The 19,703-nt window shown below is 36.8% G+C and overlaps 1 protein-coding gene across 1 annotated transcript in view; it reads right to left on the bottom strand.

Moving 5' to 3' along the window:
- Positions 1-351: 351 nt before the first annotated feature.
- The window catches only part of LOC104529830 (collagen alpha-3(IV) chain), a gene marked incomplete at its 5' end in the record, with an annotated part of 24,084 nt that continues 4,732 nt past the window's right edge, over positions 352-19,703 (bottom strand). Inside the window, 23 exon segments of the mRNA XM_029086559.1 lie at positions 352-436; positions 709-881; positions 2,179-2,293; positions 3,344-3,521; positions 4,176-4,388; positions 4,971-5,069; positions 6,119-6,238; positions 6,360-6,431; positions 7,745-7,817; positions 8,247-8,377; positions 8,944-9,129; positions 10,126-10,176; positions 11,156-11,254; positions 12,250-12,330; positions 12,599-12,725; positions 13,782-13,921; positions 14,310-14,399; positions 15,922-16,020; positions 16,676-16,810; positions 17,391-17,480; positions 18,400-18,567; positions 19,402-19,515; positions 19,647-19,703. The exon segment at positions 19,647-19,703 is cut by the window's right edge and continues 31 nt beyond it. Of these exon segments, the coding sequence (XP_028942392.1) occupies positions 352-436; positions 709-881; positions 2,179-2,293; positions 3,344-3,521; positions 4,176-4,388; positions 4,971-5,069; positions 6,119-6,238; positions 6,360-6,431; positions 7,745-7,817; positions 8,247-8,377; positions 8,944-9,129; positions 10,126-10,176; positions 11,156-11,254; positions 12,250-12,330; positions 12,599-12,725; positions 13,782-13,921; positions 14,310-14,399; positions 15,922-16,020; positions 16,676-16,810; positions 17,391-17,480; positions 18,400-18,567; positions 19,402-19,515; positions 19,647-19,703 (2,696 nt within the window).

Below are 19,703 nucleotides of genomic sequence, written 5' to 3'. Positions count from 1 at the left end.
AGCATTTAGTTTGTCTTGCAGTTTGAAAAGCACATGACATAAGGCAGCATTAACATCTTTCATTAGAGATCTGGCAATGCCATAGTTTTATCATGAAGATGCAGCTTAGGAATGACACAGTTCAGGAGAAGCCCCTGCAGACTGCCATTACAAGCTTTCTCCAACAAAGTGCTCTGTCATTTGCCAAAGACAAAAGTCAAACTGTTGCCCTACCTCACCACAGTGCTGCACTGGCAATTTATAATTTTCTTTCCAGATGCAGTTGGACTTTAATAAATTATAGCTCTTCAGAGTTAGGCAATTCTGTGTAATAAAAGCAGAGTTTCATGTTCCATCAAGAGCGGCCACTGTTTAGACTGGTCTCTTCATGCAGACCTGACAACGGCTGATGATATTTTCTAGTTCTCCTGCTTTCAAAGTCTGTGGCAGAGGTTTCCTAAAAGAAAGAAAACAAACGTTTACTTAGTTATGTAAAAGACAGGGAGAGATGATGGAACTTTGGATATGGAATTACTGACAACAACATTGAAATCCTTGGCTCACTTAAGGCATCTTTGTTCTACAGCATGACCCTAAACCTAACAAAGACAGATGTCTAAACTGGGGAATTGCTAGAGGAGCCCCCACGTGTTATGCAGACAGTTATTGTCTCCTCGGGCACTTGCAGTATGGATGCATCATGTATGGATTCAGGGAAGTAGAGGTTACCTGAACATTCTTCTTGGATTCAATGATGCCAACCAGAAGCTGTAGGAATTTGTGTAGTAGTTGCAAGTCCCCCTGCCATGGCACTCTATGAATGGGATGGCTCGAAATTCTTCCAAACAAGATCCAGGAGATGCCAATGCTTGGCCAGAAGCTTCTGAGCCGGCACTTGTATACTGTAACCACCAATACATTTTTTTATGAGAACTTTTCCATCAGCTTTTAGTAAACTGCACCAAAAAAAAAATCTCTTTCTAAAACATACCATATGTTCTGTGGTATATCTTGGACAAAACAAAATGAACACAGATTAGTTTTATCAAACTTCTAATGAATCACGGAAGCCTTATGAAAATTCAAGCACAGTTAAGGCTTTTCTTAAATCCCTGCAAAGGCCTTTTTCTTCTCCATGAAAAGGCATGAAACTGTAACCAGTGCAAAGACCAGAAAGTCGCTGGCTTCTGTCCAGTTGAGAACTACAGTAACTGAATTACAAATAAGCCAAATTCCCTATGTTTTGTATGTGTTGTTCCTGTTTTTTATTGCATCGATTGCTTCTCCAAACACAAAAAGCAAAGAAGGCATTTTCCTTCTCTGATGCTGGTAAATGCTTGTAGAAATAGCTCTAAAATATGACAGTAGAAAATTGGCTAGAAAATACCATTTAAATTTGCTGATGTTGGAAACAAGAAAATGACTTTAACCAGATTTCACAAAAAATTTCTTGTTCTTTTCCAACATTATTATTATTACTACTTAGGGATAAATCCCAGGAGAGATAACAAATTTCACACTAGACCTAAAAGGACATTACATCATGCAAAAAAGAGGGTTTTTAATTCTTTCATCCTCATTTGCTGGCATCCCTACGACATCCCATAGGCACAGATAACAAAGATGAAGTGCTACGTCCCCTAGTATAGACACACCTCTATTCCCGTAATTAGTTCTCACTTTGCAGGCACATTATGAACTTTCTCCACTAATACCTTGTTATGGCATCAAAATTGCTGAGGCAGTCTTCTGTAGACAGTGTACTGCATTTCTTGTGATTTTAGCTTTCTGTGGAGTTCAGCCTCATGATCTGATTTATAAAAGAACTGCCTGGCATGGAAGTGGGTCCGTTATTTCTGAGTATTTGTGTTCAGGACCAGTTGAACCACTCCACTCCCCAAACCTGTTTCCTAGATCTTAGCATGACACATGAAAATGAGAGCATGCAGTTATTTTTGTCAGACTAAAATCAGATGGTTCTCCTTTCATCTTTTCCATTTTCCTCCTGCCATCCATTTTTGAGGACAGATCAGAATAGTTGTTTTTATGCTTCTGGTATTGAATAAGAGTTAATAGAATTATTGTCTACTTCTTGGCAAAGGAAAAAAAACCAAACAATTATTAAGAAACAAATGAGCAGATGAAAATGTCAATGGAAGTGAGAGGACATAAAATTAATTCAAGTCTCTACATCCTTACCATAACAAAGGAAAAGCCCTTCCAGAGAGATATCCAGCCTTCTGGACATGCAGGAACTACAGTTGTTTGGCTGTGAACTGCTATTACCATTGCAGCTCCTTCACAGACAACACACCTGTAAGAAGAAATATACGTGCATTCCGTGCAGATATGAGGAAAAACACAAAAGCAGACAAAAATTATATGTTATAGGATAGTAGCTACCTAATGGCAGGGCTTACTCTAAATGTTCTAACTCACAGAGGTTTTCTCTGTTTAATGAGGAGATAAGTAAATTCAAGGTAACCCAAATACCTTGCTTTGCAATTGCTTTGCAATCTCTACTAGTAACACCAGACAAAAATCGGTATAAGATAGGAATTAGTCCCAGAACATTTGAGCTTCCTAACTTTGCCTTTACTGAAGTAAAAAGCTAAATTTTACCTTCTTCATGTGCTCACAACTTTATGTTGTTAAGGTTTATATCAAAGTTCTGTACCTTCATTTGCTAAGATTAGAAAAAGTAATCTTTATTTCCTAAATGAAGAAACTATGAAGCTGAGCTACTAGATTGCAACAACTGGGTAGGGCAGGCTAGAAGACAGTGTGAATCTTGCCTCTGTATCTTTGATTTTGATACTTGTGGTCTTTCATGCTTTTAGAACTTTTCCTCTTAAGATGCTCTTCATCCTTCTCAACTGTTCTAAAGCAACTAGAAAGGGCCACATTTACACAAGTGCGTTTTATAGCAGAGAACCTTCAGCCCCAACTTACAGTGTTCTTCACCATCTACAGTAAATGTATCACACATAATGGAAAGCAGAACTTGATTTGTACTGTATCCCAAATAACGAAGCTGTCTTTATTTCATTTTAGCCTGCCTCTGATATACACGATAGGTTTTTAAAAAAATATCCCTGCAGTCAGTAGGATTGTGAGCCATCTTCTTATATCAGCTATGCAGATTAAGCCCTGTGGTGGGTGGGACCCTAGCTTTAACCTAACTTTTCTTAGACTATCACTGGATATCTGACATATTCATGTGAGTAATCAAAAATCAGGTGATTAAAAATAGTGCTTGTACTGGCTGAGATGGGCAGGTCTTTGCCTAAGATTTTCCATTCAAAACAATTGATGATGTCTTTGTGGTTCCAGGCCAGAAGAGCTAAAATTATTATACTCTTACCTGCTTATATGGGGCTCTAGTGCCCTGCCAGAAATCGGTGCCATGTCTACTGGCATTACTGCTGCAGTTGACAGCCAGTATGAATAGTCATTGCGAGAAGCAAAACTACAGACATCATTGGTGTTACAGAATAAGAATGGCATGGTGGTAAATCTCTGCAAGCAGCTACCAGCTGTTCCTGAAAGACAAAAGAGGAGAGGTTTGTGACAGATAGGAGCTTATATTTAGTGCAGTGAACAGAAGAGACACATAATGGCATCCAATCTAGTGAGAATTAAAACATTTGCTAACTATAAAAAGAGAACTGTCTGTACAGTGGAATTATCCAAAAGAAAAATGCTTATGATATATATAAAAATATGTATATAAAAATAAGGGTTAAGAACAAAATCTGTTAAAATAATATTTTCTTAAATGATATCAGTCCTTGACACAGTGTCAGGGATTTAGCTGCTTAAACAAAAGCTTCTGATGCCATTTTTGAAACCCTAAAGCATCTCATTTGGTGTCCATAAAAGCAAGATTCTCTCTCAGATCCTGTGTTGTTACTGTCAAGTCATATGCAGATGTCGTGAACATTTATACTAGACAGCTATCCATAAGTAACTGAATTACTCCTCGAAAATATCTAGGGATAGCAAAAAGGGAATATAGGCATGCAGGAAAGAAAGATGTCTTTCAAGCCACAATTCCTGAATTGACTAAGAGCAGCAGACCATTCTGGAGACTGATGGTTGAAACCAGTGTTCATCTCAGACACTTACTGTGACTTTAGTTTCATGACAGCTCAGCACTACTAGACTCTATCTGAAAATTTTTACCCATACAGTACCAAGATCTTGTCCATGTGCTCGTTCATTTCCTTGTACAAAAAGCAGCGAATAGCCAACATAGATCTGCGACGTCGCATGTGGGCATGAAGGAATCTTTGTTGATTGACTATGCCGGGTAAAGATAAAACCTCTTCTTGTTGGACCAGCAATGATAGTACCTGGTGATCCAGGTAACCCCTGTAGACCTGGAAAGCCAATCAGTCCAGGTTGTCCTGTGGAAGTAAAGAAATATGACTGCAAAAATTATTATTTTGTTTGAACTTTTACTTCATTTAAATTAGCGGAACCACTTGAAAACTAACAAAAAATAAGATGATACAACTTGAAAACTGTTAATATTTGTTGTTAGATGTATTACCTCCTTCAGACATAGCTCAGGTAGCTTTACATTGCGTAGTTTCATGGAATCATGAGGTATTTTAAAAAACCTTGGCCATTTCTACAAAACATGTTGTAAAGTAAAAACATTTTATGGTGACTAAATAAAAATATTTAGTTCTATTTTTATGGAATATAAAGGCACACTGATACCTAGAGATTTCAAGTGGATAAATACATGTGATTAATAACACAGAAGTACAGTCAAGGCATATTTTTGTAAATGATTATTTCAGTTGTGAACATGCATCTGTAAAAAGCTAAGAATGTGCTTACACCTGCTTGTGGCCCTAAAGCTACTGTAAATGCTACAGAATCTCAGTATATGCAAGAGGATGGATTTATAGAAATCAGGAATACAGTTTATCTGTAAATTCAGTAGTAGCAGTCAAACAGAGATGTCTGCTTCCCTATACCTCTTTGTCCTGGAAAGCCCCTGTCTCCTTTTGGACCCAGCAGTCCTGGTTGACCTGGAAGACCAAAACTTCCTGGTAGACCTTTTACTCCTTTAGGTCCTAAATTGTAACCAAGAAAAAAAACAGAATCATATAGCAGTAGTTACTCTAGATTTTAATAACCATTAATGAATAAAGTCAAAATCCTCATGTAAATGTAGCTACATTAGAATAAAAACATCAGTATGAATTTACTAAGTTTTGAGACTGTCTGTAGTGTTACTGTCACCATGTTTCCTATCAGGAAGATTATAAGGAAATATTAAATGTATTGCAGAAAAATTCTCCTAAGAAATGTTTACAGAAACCAAAGCAAATAGCTTTTTCTTTTAGCATGTGCCATACAATAGAAATATTTCAAAAATATAGTAACAGGCCACAATCATCTTGGTCACAGTTTGTAATTCTATAAATAACACATCTCCTCTGTAGAACAATTTCAAGGAAAAGCCTAAATAAACAATTCTTTAGTGTCTGCTTTGTTATGCTGCAGGCAACTGCCATTCCTGAATGAGGCATGCCTTCTGGCAAGCCTGCCCTGCTAAGGAGCTTCCTTTCTGGGCTGGAAAGCTGTGGTATTGAGAAGGGCAGCCAAGTACCCACTGCAAATCCACCTCATCCTACCTGCTCCTTGCTTCCCCATTCCTCACAGCCATGGCAGGCTGCTTCTCTAGTGCCAATGGAGAAGTAGCCAGCCCTTTCTTTCCCTTCCCACACCCACACTATGACAGACACAATCACTTTGTAGCACTTCTAGAGTATTTCTATTACATGTGTTAATTTTTGCCCCAAAATGAAAAACATCCTGAGCATGGTTCTGGTTATAAGAAAATTGTGAATGTTTTGATTCAAGTTTACTTTTTATTCCATTATTTGGCTTAGGCTTATGCTGAGGGAGAAACTTACTCACTGACTGCAAAGGTGGAGGGCAGATGGAATCGGGCAAATTTTAATACAAGGCTGTTAACAAGGTACAAAGAGCTATTTCTACAGAGAGGTATTTTTAAAGACATGTCAATTTTCTGTGCAGAAGCATGTTTTCCCACCCAACCAAAATACTCCACTAAGCAGCACACACAAACACGTACAGACATAAAAATATAAATCACCTTGTAGTCCAGGAATTCCTTGAATTCCTTGATCACCTGGTGGTCCTGGGTATCCTGGCAGTCCAGGAGGACCCTTGCTTCCTGGGACAGAGAATATTCTCCCAGGGACTCCAGGAGGACCTAGCAGCAAAAAGATAAAGAAGAACTATTGCTTTATAGTAAAAGAAAGCAAACAAACTATAAAAAACCCCAAACAAATCAACCTAAGTCAGCTGGTATTAGAACGAGAAGGGTTGGTTACCATGCTGGCCCTTTGGTCCCCTTGGCCCTTCTGCACCCTGAGGTCCAGGGGGTCCTTGATTACCCTTTTCTCCTAAAAAACAAAACAAAACATTGAGATAAGTATTTCTGGTTTAAAATGTCAAAACAACTGTCAGAGTTTCAGAAGCTTATTTAAGAGTCCTGCATGCTTCATGCAACCTTCCCAAAGAGTAACACAGCCTGTAGACTCATTTGAAATGTGAAAGGGACTTGTACATCTCTGCTGTTACTGTATAATATATAGACCATCAGTTTATAAGAAGATGTTCCCATGCTTATCTTCATATAATGGCTGGTGTCATAAACCTAACTTAAAATCCCAACTTTAGACTGCCTTTTTTATCTTACATGTTTTTGTCACTGAGTTTGCAGGTTAAATGCTGTCTTCAGTGATGCTCCTGTCAGTTATGCTGATGGCTGTTAGGAGGGTTGTATAGTTTTTCAAGTGTTTGAAACTTAATAAGCAGTTCTTTTCACTATGCAAAATATGAGGTTATATCCATATTACCCTTCACAGCTCTGCTGGACATAAATTTTTAAAGTATATTTACCATCAAGTCAGGAGATTTAACTGACTATGCCATGAAATGAGAGCTTTTTGCTTAAGAAAGTATAATTACTGTCCGAACAAAGACTTTTAAAATTAGAACAGATTTAAAATGCACAATAATTAGCATGGAACACAAACCAGTAGGTGAAACAGGTAATGACAATTTTGTGTCACTGTAAATCATGTAATTGAAAAATAAGAATATTGGAGTAATGCATACCTATATTAGAATTAAATAATTAGAAAAATGTCTAAATTAAAAGGATTTTTAGCCAGCTACTGATCCAACTAACCCTCAGGAATATGAAATTAATGAGACCAATACATTTAACAGTTCATCTGCTGATAAACTGGTAAATTATATTATAATTGGGACTATTTTTACCGCATACAGAGGACCTAGTGCTCTGCACTGTAATTATAATTAAATGCTCTTGAGTTCTTTAGCTAAGAGGTTGCCAAACAGTCACATCTTCTAGCAGTGGTGCGGCATTTCTATTTATCAGACTTGGTCCCAAAGTCCTTACACATTATTAGTCACTAAGGACAAACTTGTTTTAAATTTGCCTGGAATGGAGGCCGATGAAGTTTCAGCCCTTCCTCAGTTTAACATCAGTTGGGTCATACCCCTAGCATCCAATAAAAGAAAATGCTCTCTTAGTGAATACTTTCATTTATAGCCGACCGTGCTCTTGATGGAAAAACATTATGTCTCTAGGACCACATCTGGTACTATTACACACATACTATTATAACACAACATGGAAATTACTGTATTTGGCACACAGATGTGTATGTAATAAATACATGAATACCTTTTACACCTGGGAATCCAAGAAATCCAGGGTCCCCTCTAGCACCAGGATAACCTGATCGACCTTCTATTCCCTGCAAATCGGTTAACATCAATAATAAACAGGAAGCAGCACCTGCACGCTACGAAGTACATTTTTATTTTTTTGTTCATAATATTCAAAGCATCATGTTGACAAAATATGCTACAACTAGAATTATCTGCTCCATTTGTGAGCAGTAGAAATAGTCATATCATTGTTAATATTATTCTGTAACACAGAACAGCCAAGGAAATTACATGCCAGAAATTCACAATAATTTATTTTTGGTCCACTTTCTGCTTTTCATATCCATTTTAATATCTTTTTTACAAGGCTTTTTTGTGAGGATGTGAGGTTTTTGTTGTTTTGGTTTGTTGGGTTTTTTTGTTTGTGTGGTTAGTTGATTTTTTTTTAACTGTCCTGGGTGTTATTTTTCATGGTATGCACAAAATTTACAATGGAGTAAGAAACAAACACTGACTTTTGGACCTGGAGGACCAATGTCGCCGGCTGGGCCTGTTGGCCCTGGGATGCCATCTGCCCCTCTAGCACCTTTGCTTCCTTTCATGCTGAGAGTGGGAAGACCAGGAGGCCCTGGAAAACCAGGAGCACCTGTACAGAAACATCAGAGTAAGTAAAGGCTACTGCCAACACCACTTCACATACATTACATATAATACAGTACCACATTCAGCGATTCTATAACGGTACTCATGTTTACCACCTCAGTGATTCCCAAGGAAATCTACACATTTTTTAAAAAAATCAACTCATTTTTCCTAGCCTGCTAATTTAATCTGAGATTAGAGTGAAGTTATGCAGTACTTTACAGCTCTACACTTTTTTCAATAATCTCCAGTTGTAGTTATGCCTGTAATCACACTCATACGATTTCACTTCTTTAAAGTTGGATCTCAGTTGCCCTACGGACTGCATGGGAAGAAAACAAAATAATGCAATCGAGTGGACTGCAAAGCTTAGCATTATTTTAATTCATATCATACTGCATATTGTGCTTGCAATAGTAACATTGCACTAACTGGTACAGGAACTACCTGTTTAATTATGAAGCTCTCTTGGGGGAAGACCCCTTTCAGCCTTGAGTTGTGGTCAGGCTGAATTCTGTTTTCAATTATCAGTATATCATTTAAGATAAATAAGGAGTTATAACAACATACCTGGTCTTCCATCTAAGCCAGGAACACCTCTATTCCCTTTTTGGCCAGTAATTGCCATGCCTGTTGCACCTTGAAATCCAGGTAACCCCACTAAGCCAGGGGGTCCAATGGGTCCTTGATCACCCCGATGACCTTTCATACCTGGCGGCCCAGGAAAACCGGGCAGTCCCATGTCCCCTTTGATTCCTGCAAAGTATTACATGTGAGGAGAGCTGTGAAGATGGTAAAATGATGTGACTACACAGAACATGTGCATTTACTATACTGCCATGGTGGAATTTAGCCTTTGATTTTAGTACGGAGAAGTCCCCAAAGCCACGTTGCTACCATAAAGCAAATTAGTTGTGAGAAGACAGGACTCACTGCAAGGTAGTGTAACACAACACTTTAAAAAAAAATCTTTTTTTTTTTTTTTTTTTTCAAGAAAACACCACTTCAGAGATTGCTCCTAAAAAGCAATAAATTCGAGAGGAAGGTAGAAATATTTCTTGATGCATGAGTAGAAGAAATGCCTCTTTGAACATCAGAACTGGCAAATCCTTTTAAACTAAATTCCAGCTAAAAGCATCAATATGAGTAAAATGAAATAGACTACTCCAAAAGGGTATTGCTCTAGGGTTGATCTTGAAGTGCATGATCTATAGATGGTATGAAGACAGATTTTTTTTTTTTTTTTAAAGTAAAGCAAATCAATGGATTTCTACCAGTACTAGAAATACCATGCAAAATCTAAAAACTGGAGAGTCCCCTCAGTCAACTGTGCATCAATATAAAAGGGGAGATGAACAAAATTAAAATGCAATCACTGTAGCTTTCTTATAGTATGCTTAGTACTCAGCAGCATCATCTGTTTTCATTAGAACTGTTTTCATCATACTGTTAATCAAATTATGTATCAAAATAAAATTTTAAAAGCTCTAGAATGTGTACATCATGTTCACAAAACCACTGAAGTTAGCTTCTTCACTTCCCTTTTATAGTAGTCTTAACTTTACAAGCAAGAACTCTTGATATTTAATATGCAGCACCAAATCATTGATCAAAACCACAGTATCACTCTTGATTCCTTCTAACACTCTTACTGTTATTTCAATCATCCAAAAGCATGAGGCAACTTAAAGATGAAGGTGATGATTCTGGTATTTAAAAATTAAGCTTTTTCCTTCTGAAAAGACAACTCACCTCTACGACCAGGAATACCTTGAAGGCCAGGGATTCCTCTCCCTGGTGCTCCTATGAAAGATTAGGTCATGTTATACTCAAAGTTCTGAATAATTCTCAGAAAACATCATAGTTGTCTAATATTTCATACATTTCTTCACAATTCACTGAATGAAAATGTAGATTTTAGTTACATGTAACATATAATATATTGGTTATTTCTTCTATCCAGAAATTACATTTTTAAGTTTTTCTTTATAGTAGGAACTCTTGTTGATCAATCATATTTGATGTATATTCTACAATAATAAGCTGTCTTTTTCCAGAGGGAAAAAAAAAAAACAGAAGAAAAAACTGCATTTAAGTTAGTTACTGAGAAAAATAAAGGAAAAAAATGTAAATTCTTAAAAAAGAAAATACTTTAACAGTGATTACTTCAAACGTAATATGAAAAAATAAATACTACGAATGCCGTCTCAGTTTCCTCTTTATACAAATATGCAAAGAAACATTTTCACTGTAAAATATGAAAATACTTTCTGTCAGAATTCAGTGTAGGACTAAATCTACCTGTGGACCTTGATGACATCAGGAGTGACATTTAAATGAAAGATATACAACCTAAGAGCCAGGTCATGGAAATCTTCACTATTCATGTAATTAAACTTTGTTATTCCTTTTATCTTATTTCCATATAAGAGAGAAGACTCCTTTACAAGAATTTTGGTTCTTTTCGTCTCTTTGAGATTAAACACGTAAGAACTGTTAACAGCAATACTTTGGCTCTTGCAGACATTAAAATTTTTAGGGAAAGTTATGACAAATCACATGTATAATAGAGCAGTGACATATGCATTTGGGTTTTTACCAGCATATACAACAATTACACAGAAAAACCTGTGAATTATGTAAAAGTGAAAAACCTTCCACTTATAAATTTATCTTTGGCTCCACAGAAGGTCCTTATTTTTCCTTCCCAAATAATACTCGTCAGTTTAAATAGGGAAAAGAACAATTGTAAAATAGAATGAAAATATTTCATTAGTGTTACCTGGTTCTCCCTTTACTCCTGGGGGACCAGGCATACCATCCTGACCTTGATTACCTCTTTCACCAACAAGCCCATTTTTTCCAGGGTTTCCAACAGGACCTGTGAATTATAATGGACCACAATATCATTTTAACTTCTATTATTTTGCATTTCAAAGGGAGAAGATATGAGTCCCCTTTTCCCCTTTATTAAAATTTAATTAGTTCAGCTACTTCAAAGATAGATGTAACTGTGTCGGTACATAAACACTTGTAAAGAGCAGCATGTAATTTTTATTGAGCTCACTGGACTTCAGTGGATTTAACACCCCCACTATTTCACTGGCAATTACTCCCCATCTTTCAAAGACATTTTAGGACCCTGCCTTTGATTTAACCCATGCTGGTGGGAATCCATGCAGGTGGCATGGTTGGTTTCTCTCCCTGGCTTTATGACAAATGTAAGTTTTCTCTAAACAGGGAGTAGATTCTGATCTTAGTGCTAACTCTGCTGATAAGTCAGTGCAAGTTCACTAAAGTCTACAAAACCACAACATCATAATTTTGATTAGTATCTCTGAATATAAGAGCACTCAATGCTCTATTTGAAGACAATGACTGGCACTCACTTTAATAAAGCCTGCATTGCATACCTCTCTGTTGCTGCATATTTACTCATTCCCCCTTATGTATATTTTGAATGGTTTGATCTTTTCTGTTGCTTTAACAAACAACTGCAACTCTGTCTCTTTCCACTCAGTTTTCTTCTCCTGGTCTAGCTACATCTTAGTTTATTACTCTCTTTTAGGAGGCAGAACAAGCATTTCTTACAATTGTGTGGATATTGCATCTTGAGACCTCTGGATTTAAAAAAAAAAAAAAAAAAAGCTTTACAATAGTGATACAAAATTAAAACCTCTGGCCTCAGCTGAACTGGTAACATGGAAAACAGCTGGAAGCAGAGGAGGCAAACGAAGCCTCGAATTAACATAAACATAGACTGAAACTGCATCAGTTACATTCTAAAAAGCTCAGAACAAGAACATCAACTGCCTCATTATAAAGAAAATAACAAACCAGGGGGCAGTGATTTGGAAGATATGCTATATACCATACCAGGAGGGCCTGTAACGCCCTGTTGTCCTGGGCGGCCTTGCCGTCCTTTAACACCAGTATCTCCAGGAGGTCCAAGCTTCCCTGCAAGAAGACAGAGTGTGAGAGAAGAGAATAGGCATTATCACTAGATCCAGACCCAGTCTGAGAACTTCAATAACATTTCTGCGTACAGCTGTGAAAGGTCTCTAGCTGATGTAAGCTAGCCTGGCTGCACTGACTGCAAAGGAGCTGTTTAGGTTTACAGCAGTTGAATATAGATGTGCCACCTCACAGGCACGCTGTAGTTTATTGAGAAATTATCTTCCAGAAGCACATTAACATCTCATCATCTCTCCAAAACAAAACATACCTGGGATTCCTGCACCTCCATTTTCCCCCCTGATCCCATATGGTCCTGGTACTCCTTTATGCCCTGGATGACCCTGGGATCCTTTTTCTCCTTTGCTGCCCAAAACTCCTGGGGGGCCTGGGTCTCCCTGAGAAACAGCAGTTGCACATGAACAGGTAAAGAATCACATGACATTAATTACATTACATTCCCTATTTGAACAATAGAAAATTCATACATAATTTTAAAGGTTAAGTATTATCAGTGTTCATTATGATTTTCAGACAAAAATCGAAGTAGATGAATATGAAGTGTTCTCATAATACAACTGATCCTTTAGAAATAGCTAAGAAAAAAAAAGATTTTACTTTAATATGTACAAACCAACTTCAGTCTTTAGATCTTTTCACCAGCACACAGACTTCCCTTCAATTTTATTGTTACAGCTCCTCTTTTGATCCAAACACATATTCCTTACACAATATGCAGCTATGCAAAATACTGAAATGTATATTTTTCTTTGAATTCCTACTGACTTTCATGACAGTAACTTTATTGTGGCTACCAGCTAATACAGAAAATAAACACATAATTTAGACAGATCACAGGATTTACAGTACAGTTTACAGCCTCAACCACATATTTCAGATAATCTGATATGTAAAAAGATTCCCAGCTGTTAAAAAACAGAATATGTGGAGTAAAATTGTATACAATTGACCTTAGATACTGTTTTTTTCTTAGCAATATATATTATATTCAATAATATATATTGCTAAGAAAAAACCCAGTTCATCTTGTGTAATGATATTACTAGATTGTCAAAAACCAACAGTACAATTTCAGATTACAAAACTTTTGCATTATGTTTTTTTGTACTTTTTAACATACAAGTTTTCCTACTGCTGACTTTTAAAGTGCAAGTTCTTGTTCTTAATGGATTAGCAACTTTTACAGAAACAAAGTTATTTCCACTATGTTCCATCTTTACAAATAAGAAATTCTTGCACCAAGAGAAAAATGAAATATAATAAACTAAAAAAATTCTCCTGAGTAATGACACAATAGGATTTTCATATTTCTTATCACTAACAAATAATCTACTTCAGTGAACTCTGCATCTCTTGCTTACATGTTGTTCTGTTTCTCTAGTCAAAGGTTCTGCTTATTGCCTAATATGACAATGTTTCCATTGTCTTTATACCTTTGGACCAGGTTCTCCTGGAGGCCCAGCAGATGGGTACCCAGGCTCTCCTTTGTCACCTGGAAAGCCACCATAGCCCAGTGGACCAGGGTCACCTGATGGTCCTGGAAAGCCTGGAGATCCTTTCTGTCCTTTTGGACCTGGAGAAATACAGATACCGATACCATCAGTATCATAATTCCATACCACACCTCTTGTTTTGTGAACTACTGCTTGTACATTCAGATATTCATTCTATGTTAGAGATTAAGTAATTTACACAGACAGTGATTTTATTTCTAAACACATTAAAAAGATATTCTTACATGTAACAATACAGAAATTAAAGAAGTTGCATTTCATTTAGAAAGAGGGAGAACTGCATTCTCCAAGTCAAGCAAATGCTGAGGTGGTGAGAAATCTATAGGTACTGCAAAGAATAAATCCCAGTCTAAGTATTGTGTAGTGTGCTTACAGTAGCTGCTCAGATCTGTGCAAATGCTTCTATACAGCTCTATGAATTTGTAATATGGCTTGATAGAAAATGACCTGGAATTCCAATGTCTCCTTTGTTTCCTGGTGCACCTGGGAATCCTTGTCTTCCAGGGATCCCTGGAAGACCCATAAATCCTTTGACACCTGCAAGATGAAGAAATAAGTGTCATCTTCACATGTTTGCTTTAGACACTGGCTGGTAGGTAGAGCTGTCACGAATACAGAATCCTCTACCGCCATGGTTGTCATGGTTTCTTATTATTTTATAAATCAATATGCAGCCACAGCATAATTCTTCCTCTTTTCCCAGACACAGGTAAAATTATCATTATCGTTGTCAGAAAGTCAAGGAAATAACAAGCATCTTATGTATCAACATTAAAATTAAGGTTTGTGACCACAGCACTTAGGGGCAGCAAATGAAATATACTTTTTCAAATTTTGATCAAGATCATGAATTTGTATTTATGCACTGAACTCTCCTTTTGTTGTCCCCCTGAGTTCAGTTTGGTTTCTGGGCATGTAACAACCACATTATTACTCATTTGTTATGCACTTCTCATGACTCAAGAGCTTTTTCTTATATGACTTAGGCACTTTTTCTCCCACTCACTTATCTTCAGCTTAATTTAGCTAAATTCACATTCAGTTTAATGACTACAAGATCTAGTTGCATCTAGAATGTCCAGATGTCTAAATCCCAAGGTACTAGCAATGCTTGAACATTTAAGCAGGCAAGATCTTATTTTCTCTGATAAAAAGCTAGGGAGTAGAGGATCATTTGCAGTTTTTCCTACGATGGCTCCACTGCAATGACTATAAAGGATGTTAATGACAGAATACAGCAGTGATAACTGCCACCATGAGAAGAGCCATTTCGATTGCAAGTTTAAAATTATTTCGAATTGTCACCAGTTTTTTTTGTATCTAATCATAGTGTCATATGGTTTTCTAGAAAGAAGTTATCTCAAAAATACAGAATGCAGAGAAGTAAAGATGTTTTATTAGCTTTAATTTGAAAAAACAGATGCATTGTCTCTCTCAACGGTCAACATGTATCATTATCTATGAAGTTATGATAATGACAGAGTAAAACTTTGAGAAATGGCTTAGGTAGGTTTATAATTTATGCAGGTTCTTTTTAAGTCTGCTTTTCACTGAAGACCTGGTAACTTTCAAAATACAAGCCAAATATGTAGGCTTTGAAAAGGGAATCTGAAATAAAATAAATAAATAAGGGGATCTGAAATAAAAAAGGCTTCTGAAATATTTTTGTGCAGAACTGTAATGTTCGCATTTTAGATTTTTTTTTATTATATTGGGAATTCAAAATTCTCTTCACTTTTACAAATACCAATTTTAATTAATTGGCCTCGTTAGCTTTTAGATTTTAAAGTTATTATTATTCAGGATTTAGTATTATTTTCTATTTGTCACTCCAAACAATGATCTATATTTGGAAGGAAGCAAAGAATCATTTGGTGGTAGCTGCTATGATTTTCAAATAGCAGCTTTTGAAATTGCTCAGAGTTGTTTCAGAATGGCTCCAGAGTTAATATAGAGAAAGTAGTGCTGCTGCTGGAGCTGATTTTATGTGCTAGCATTGATGTAATATTATCTCTACCCTCTATGTGATACAGTAATTTTCAATATACATGTTCCATACCTGGCAGACCAGGTATTCCTTCAGACCCATCAAAACCTGGGGGACCTTGCACACCGGCATCTCCTTTTTCTCCTCTTAGACCCATTCTTCCTTGAAATCCTAAAACAAAGTTACATTAAAAAGATATTACAAAACAACATCTTAGAATATAAGTTTTATGTAAATTTTAAAGTTTTATAACTCTTAAAAGTAATGAAGCAGAAGCAGAGCATAGGCTTTTCACGCTAATGCCTTCTGTACTTCTCATATGGATACAAAAGGAAATTTCTGAAAGCTTCCGTAGGAAAATGTCTACAGAAAAAGCCAGATAGCATTAGCTCAGCATGTACAACTCATATACAGATAATCTACTAATACTGCAAACAAAGGAATTCTGACAGTCAAGTATTTCTGAGCAGACTCAATTGGTAAACACACCCATTTCTGTGCTTACAGGCTACTAAATATGTGAAAACATGAATGTATAGCATATATGTATATAAGCCTCCTAGTACTATTGGCATATTAATAATGGTTTAACATTACAGTAAGAGTTTTTATAAGGAATATGGACTTATTAAAGTAGAAATAAATATTCTATGTAACATCCAAATATCCCATAAATAAAAAGGCAGTTACAATGTTCAGCAATAATTCCTTCAAAGCCATGTGAATACTCTCAGTAATAGTTTCTTCCATGTTTCAGAGTCCACTGGAACTGCAACACAGATGACAATCCTAACTAGTTTTGAATGACAGAACAATGAATGTGTACCTTTTAAGCCTTTTTCTCCTTTAGTCCCAATACCAACCAAGGTCTCAGATGGTCCAGGAAAACCTTTATCACCTGGCTCGCCTTTTGCTCCAGGAAACCCTTTTCTTCCCTTTAGTCCTGGAAAGCCAGAATTACCTGAAGAAAATATAATGAAATTTTCTGAAGAAACCTGACTAGATGATAGCATAAAGGAAACAATGAAACTCCTGCATTCAAGGGCAATTATGTATGTAAATATACATTCCAAATCAACAACCTAAACTAGCTTCTTAATTACTCCAATCATCAATAAAACATCTATGAGCACAGATTATGGCTAGAGACAGTAATTATTACTTATACTGAATATAAGTATAATCTTATATCTGTTGACTAGATATAATAATGGTATTTGGAAAATGAATGGGATATAAAAAAAAATAGAGCAAAGAAGCTCTCTGCTCTTTATTTACTAAATCACTAGCCACTTTTACAAATATCCATGAAATAGAAAAGGTGGCAATTCAAAACTGCTAAAAAACCCCCATAATGTTGTCATTCAGTCTGTAGACTGCACATATACATAAGTCAATGATTTACCAAGATTCAAAGAAATTCCAGTATAACATGCATACTCAGCAGCGATAACACACATCAAGATGGATCACAAGATTACGTTAGCATGGAAGTTCCTATAGTCTAAGTAATAATGAAGGCAGATACTGTGGCCACTTGCCTCTGATACCCGGGTTGCCTGGTCTTCCAATAATGCCAGGGGGTCCAGGAATTCCCAAGAGGCCCATCATTCCTGGCTCTCCCCTTGAGCCTGTGGAGTTGAAGCAACATGAACATATTTGCTAGTATTTGACCAGTGAAAACAGAACATTACTTCAGAAAACTACACACGGGTTTGTCATTTAAATATTTAATTGCTTATTTATTTTTTCTCCATTTCTGTAACATACTGTTGAAACCAGTTTAACCACTTTAACCACATGAACAGCACTTACACACACAGTAACTCCCAAACTACTTAGCTTAGTAGCTGCAACAGCTTCTATCAATGAATGAAATAACTCACAGTGAGGATAATGTATCTGAGATACCCACACAGGGGTGGGAGACCTGTCATGGGATGTTCTGGCTCAGGAGTTGGAGGCCAGTTGGGACATGACGACTCCCCTCAAATAACATCAGAAACCTAGGTTTGTGCAACTGAGCCAAGCGCTACATGTTTAACGTTAGTTTTATGGGTTGTATGTATACAAAGGTATGCATCACCTCCTTCCCACAGAATAACCCAGGATTTTAAACTAATGAAAAATCTTTGTTAAGAGATAAAAAACATTACATACCTGATTTATTTTATTCTACAAATCAAATTTGAACACATTTCTGAAAAAAAAAAAAAAAAACCTACAAGAAGTACCTATCTTACTTAAAGTTAGCTCTGGTTAATGTGACAGAGTTTTATCTGACTCAACTCTGCTGGACTCAAGATCTGAACTTGCTTTTTAAGAAAAAGAAGACAGCATTAACAAGCCATCTGTTTGAAAATGGATGCTGAGTAAGAACTACTAAACACTTTAAATTTCCATTATGCCAGGGAGTCACTTTGAATGTTAACTAGTTCATGTCCTACTGAAAATATTTCAGTATCTTCAATTTGGAAAAGCACAGCTGACACCTTTTTGCACAGACTGACTTAATTTCTACGTCAAAACAAGTATTTGGGGAATCCTTACCTGGCACACCAGAGATTCCTGGCCTTCCAGACTGCCCCTTGGGACCAGGAAATCCTGTATTTCCCTGAAGACCTATTAATCCAGGTTCTCCAGGGTTTCCAAAGATTCCTGGGATACTCAAGCCAGAGGGACCCAGTTTTCCTTTTGAACCTTGCAAACCTCTTCCTCCTAAGAAAAATGCATGACAGTGTAGTACAGTACATCTGTCTGGAAAACAAATCATCTCTTATCTTGCCATCATGAGCATGAAACTCTTCTTGAACTCTGCCTGTTTGAGGGATAAACACTAGATCTGTAAGACAGCATACATGTTCAGGAAATCTTTAAAGAATAGTGGTGGTGTTTTGTTTTGTTTTTTTAAAGAAAGAAAAAGGAAAGGAGTAGACAGTTCTGTTCTTTATCAGGAAAAAACCCACCAAACCTAAACATGAAAACCCCACCAATTCTGCATTCATTGTCTAAGTAAACAAACACAACAACAACAACAACAACAACAACAACAACAACAACAATAATAATAATAATAATAATCCTTCTGAGATTATATATAGGAGAAGGACTGTGCTGGATACCCAAGAGTGTTTCTCATGGAATGGAAATCATACACAGCAAATGCAGGTACTTTTGAGTCCCTAAATTGGTTTTCTACCTAGCCGAGCTCTTCCTCTTTTTAATTTCTTTATCAATTGCATTGCATCAAGGAATCCAAGCTCAGCCCTATATAGGAGATATGACTGAAATAACCTTTCCTACAGAATCTGGGACAGTTTGTGATTACTCTTTGTACTGTACCATGGAATCTGAACCTTAATCCTTCTTAATCAGTGCATGTATTTCCTCCCATCTGCAGAAAGTGTATCTTGAAAATGGGTGCATGTTTTCTCACATACTATCCTATAACCAATATCCAAAACCAGCTTCAGCTCTCTCAGGCCATTGTAAGGCAGAAACTAAACCCAGACCCACCCAGCCAAATGGTACATTTGATTCAGAAGGTCTTACCTGGAGAGCCTGTAGCTCCCTGACCACCTGGCAAACCTGGCAGGCCAATAAGACATTCACCAGGTTTCCCTGGAAAACCTGGATCTCCAGGAACTCCAGGTGAGCCACGATCTCCTAAAAGAAAGGAGACTGGATTCACAATGATTTAAGTAGAAGTTTCAGGCTTTGAGTGAGCATTGTTTGACTTGGCTTCTCTTTCCTTAAAATAACTTGCTGTGCTCTTTGAGCTTGCTTGACAACAGTACCTCTTAGGCCATCATCACCATCACGTCCAGCACGCCCTGATAGGCCCGGAAGTCCTG

Source organism: Antrostomus carolinensis, unplaced genomic scaffold (genome assembly GCF_000700745.2).
Source record: "Antrostomus carolinensis isolate BGI_N321 unplaced genomic scaffold, ASM70074v2 scaffold47898, whole genome shotgun sequence".
Taxonomy (NCBI): Eukaryota; Metazoa; Chordata; class Aves; order Caprimulgiformes; family Caprimulgidae; genus Antrostomus; species Antrostomus carolinensis.
The sequence above is the reverse complement of the archived record's forward strand: the minus strand, read 5'-3'. Positions and strand labels throughout refer to the sequence as shown.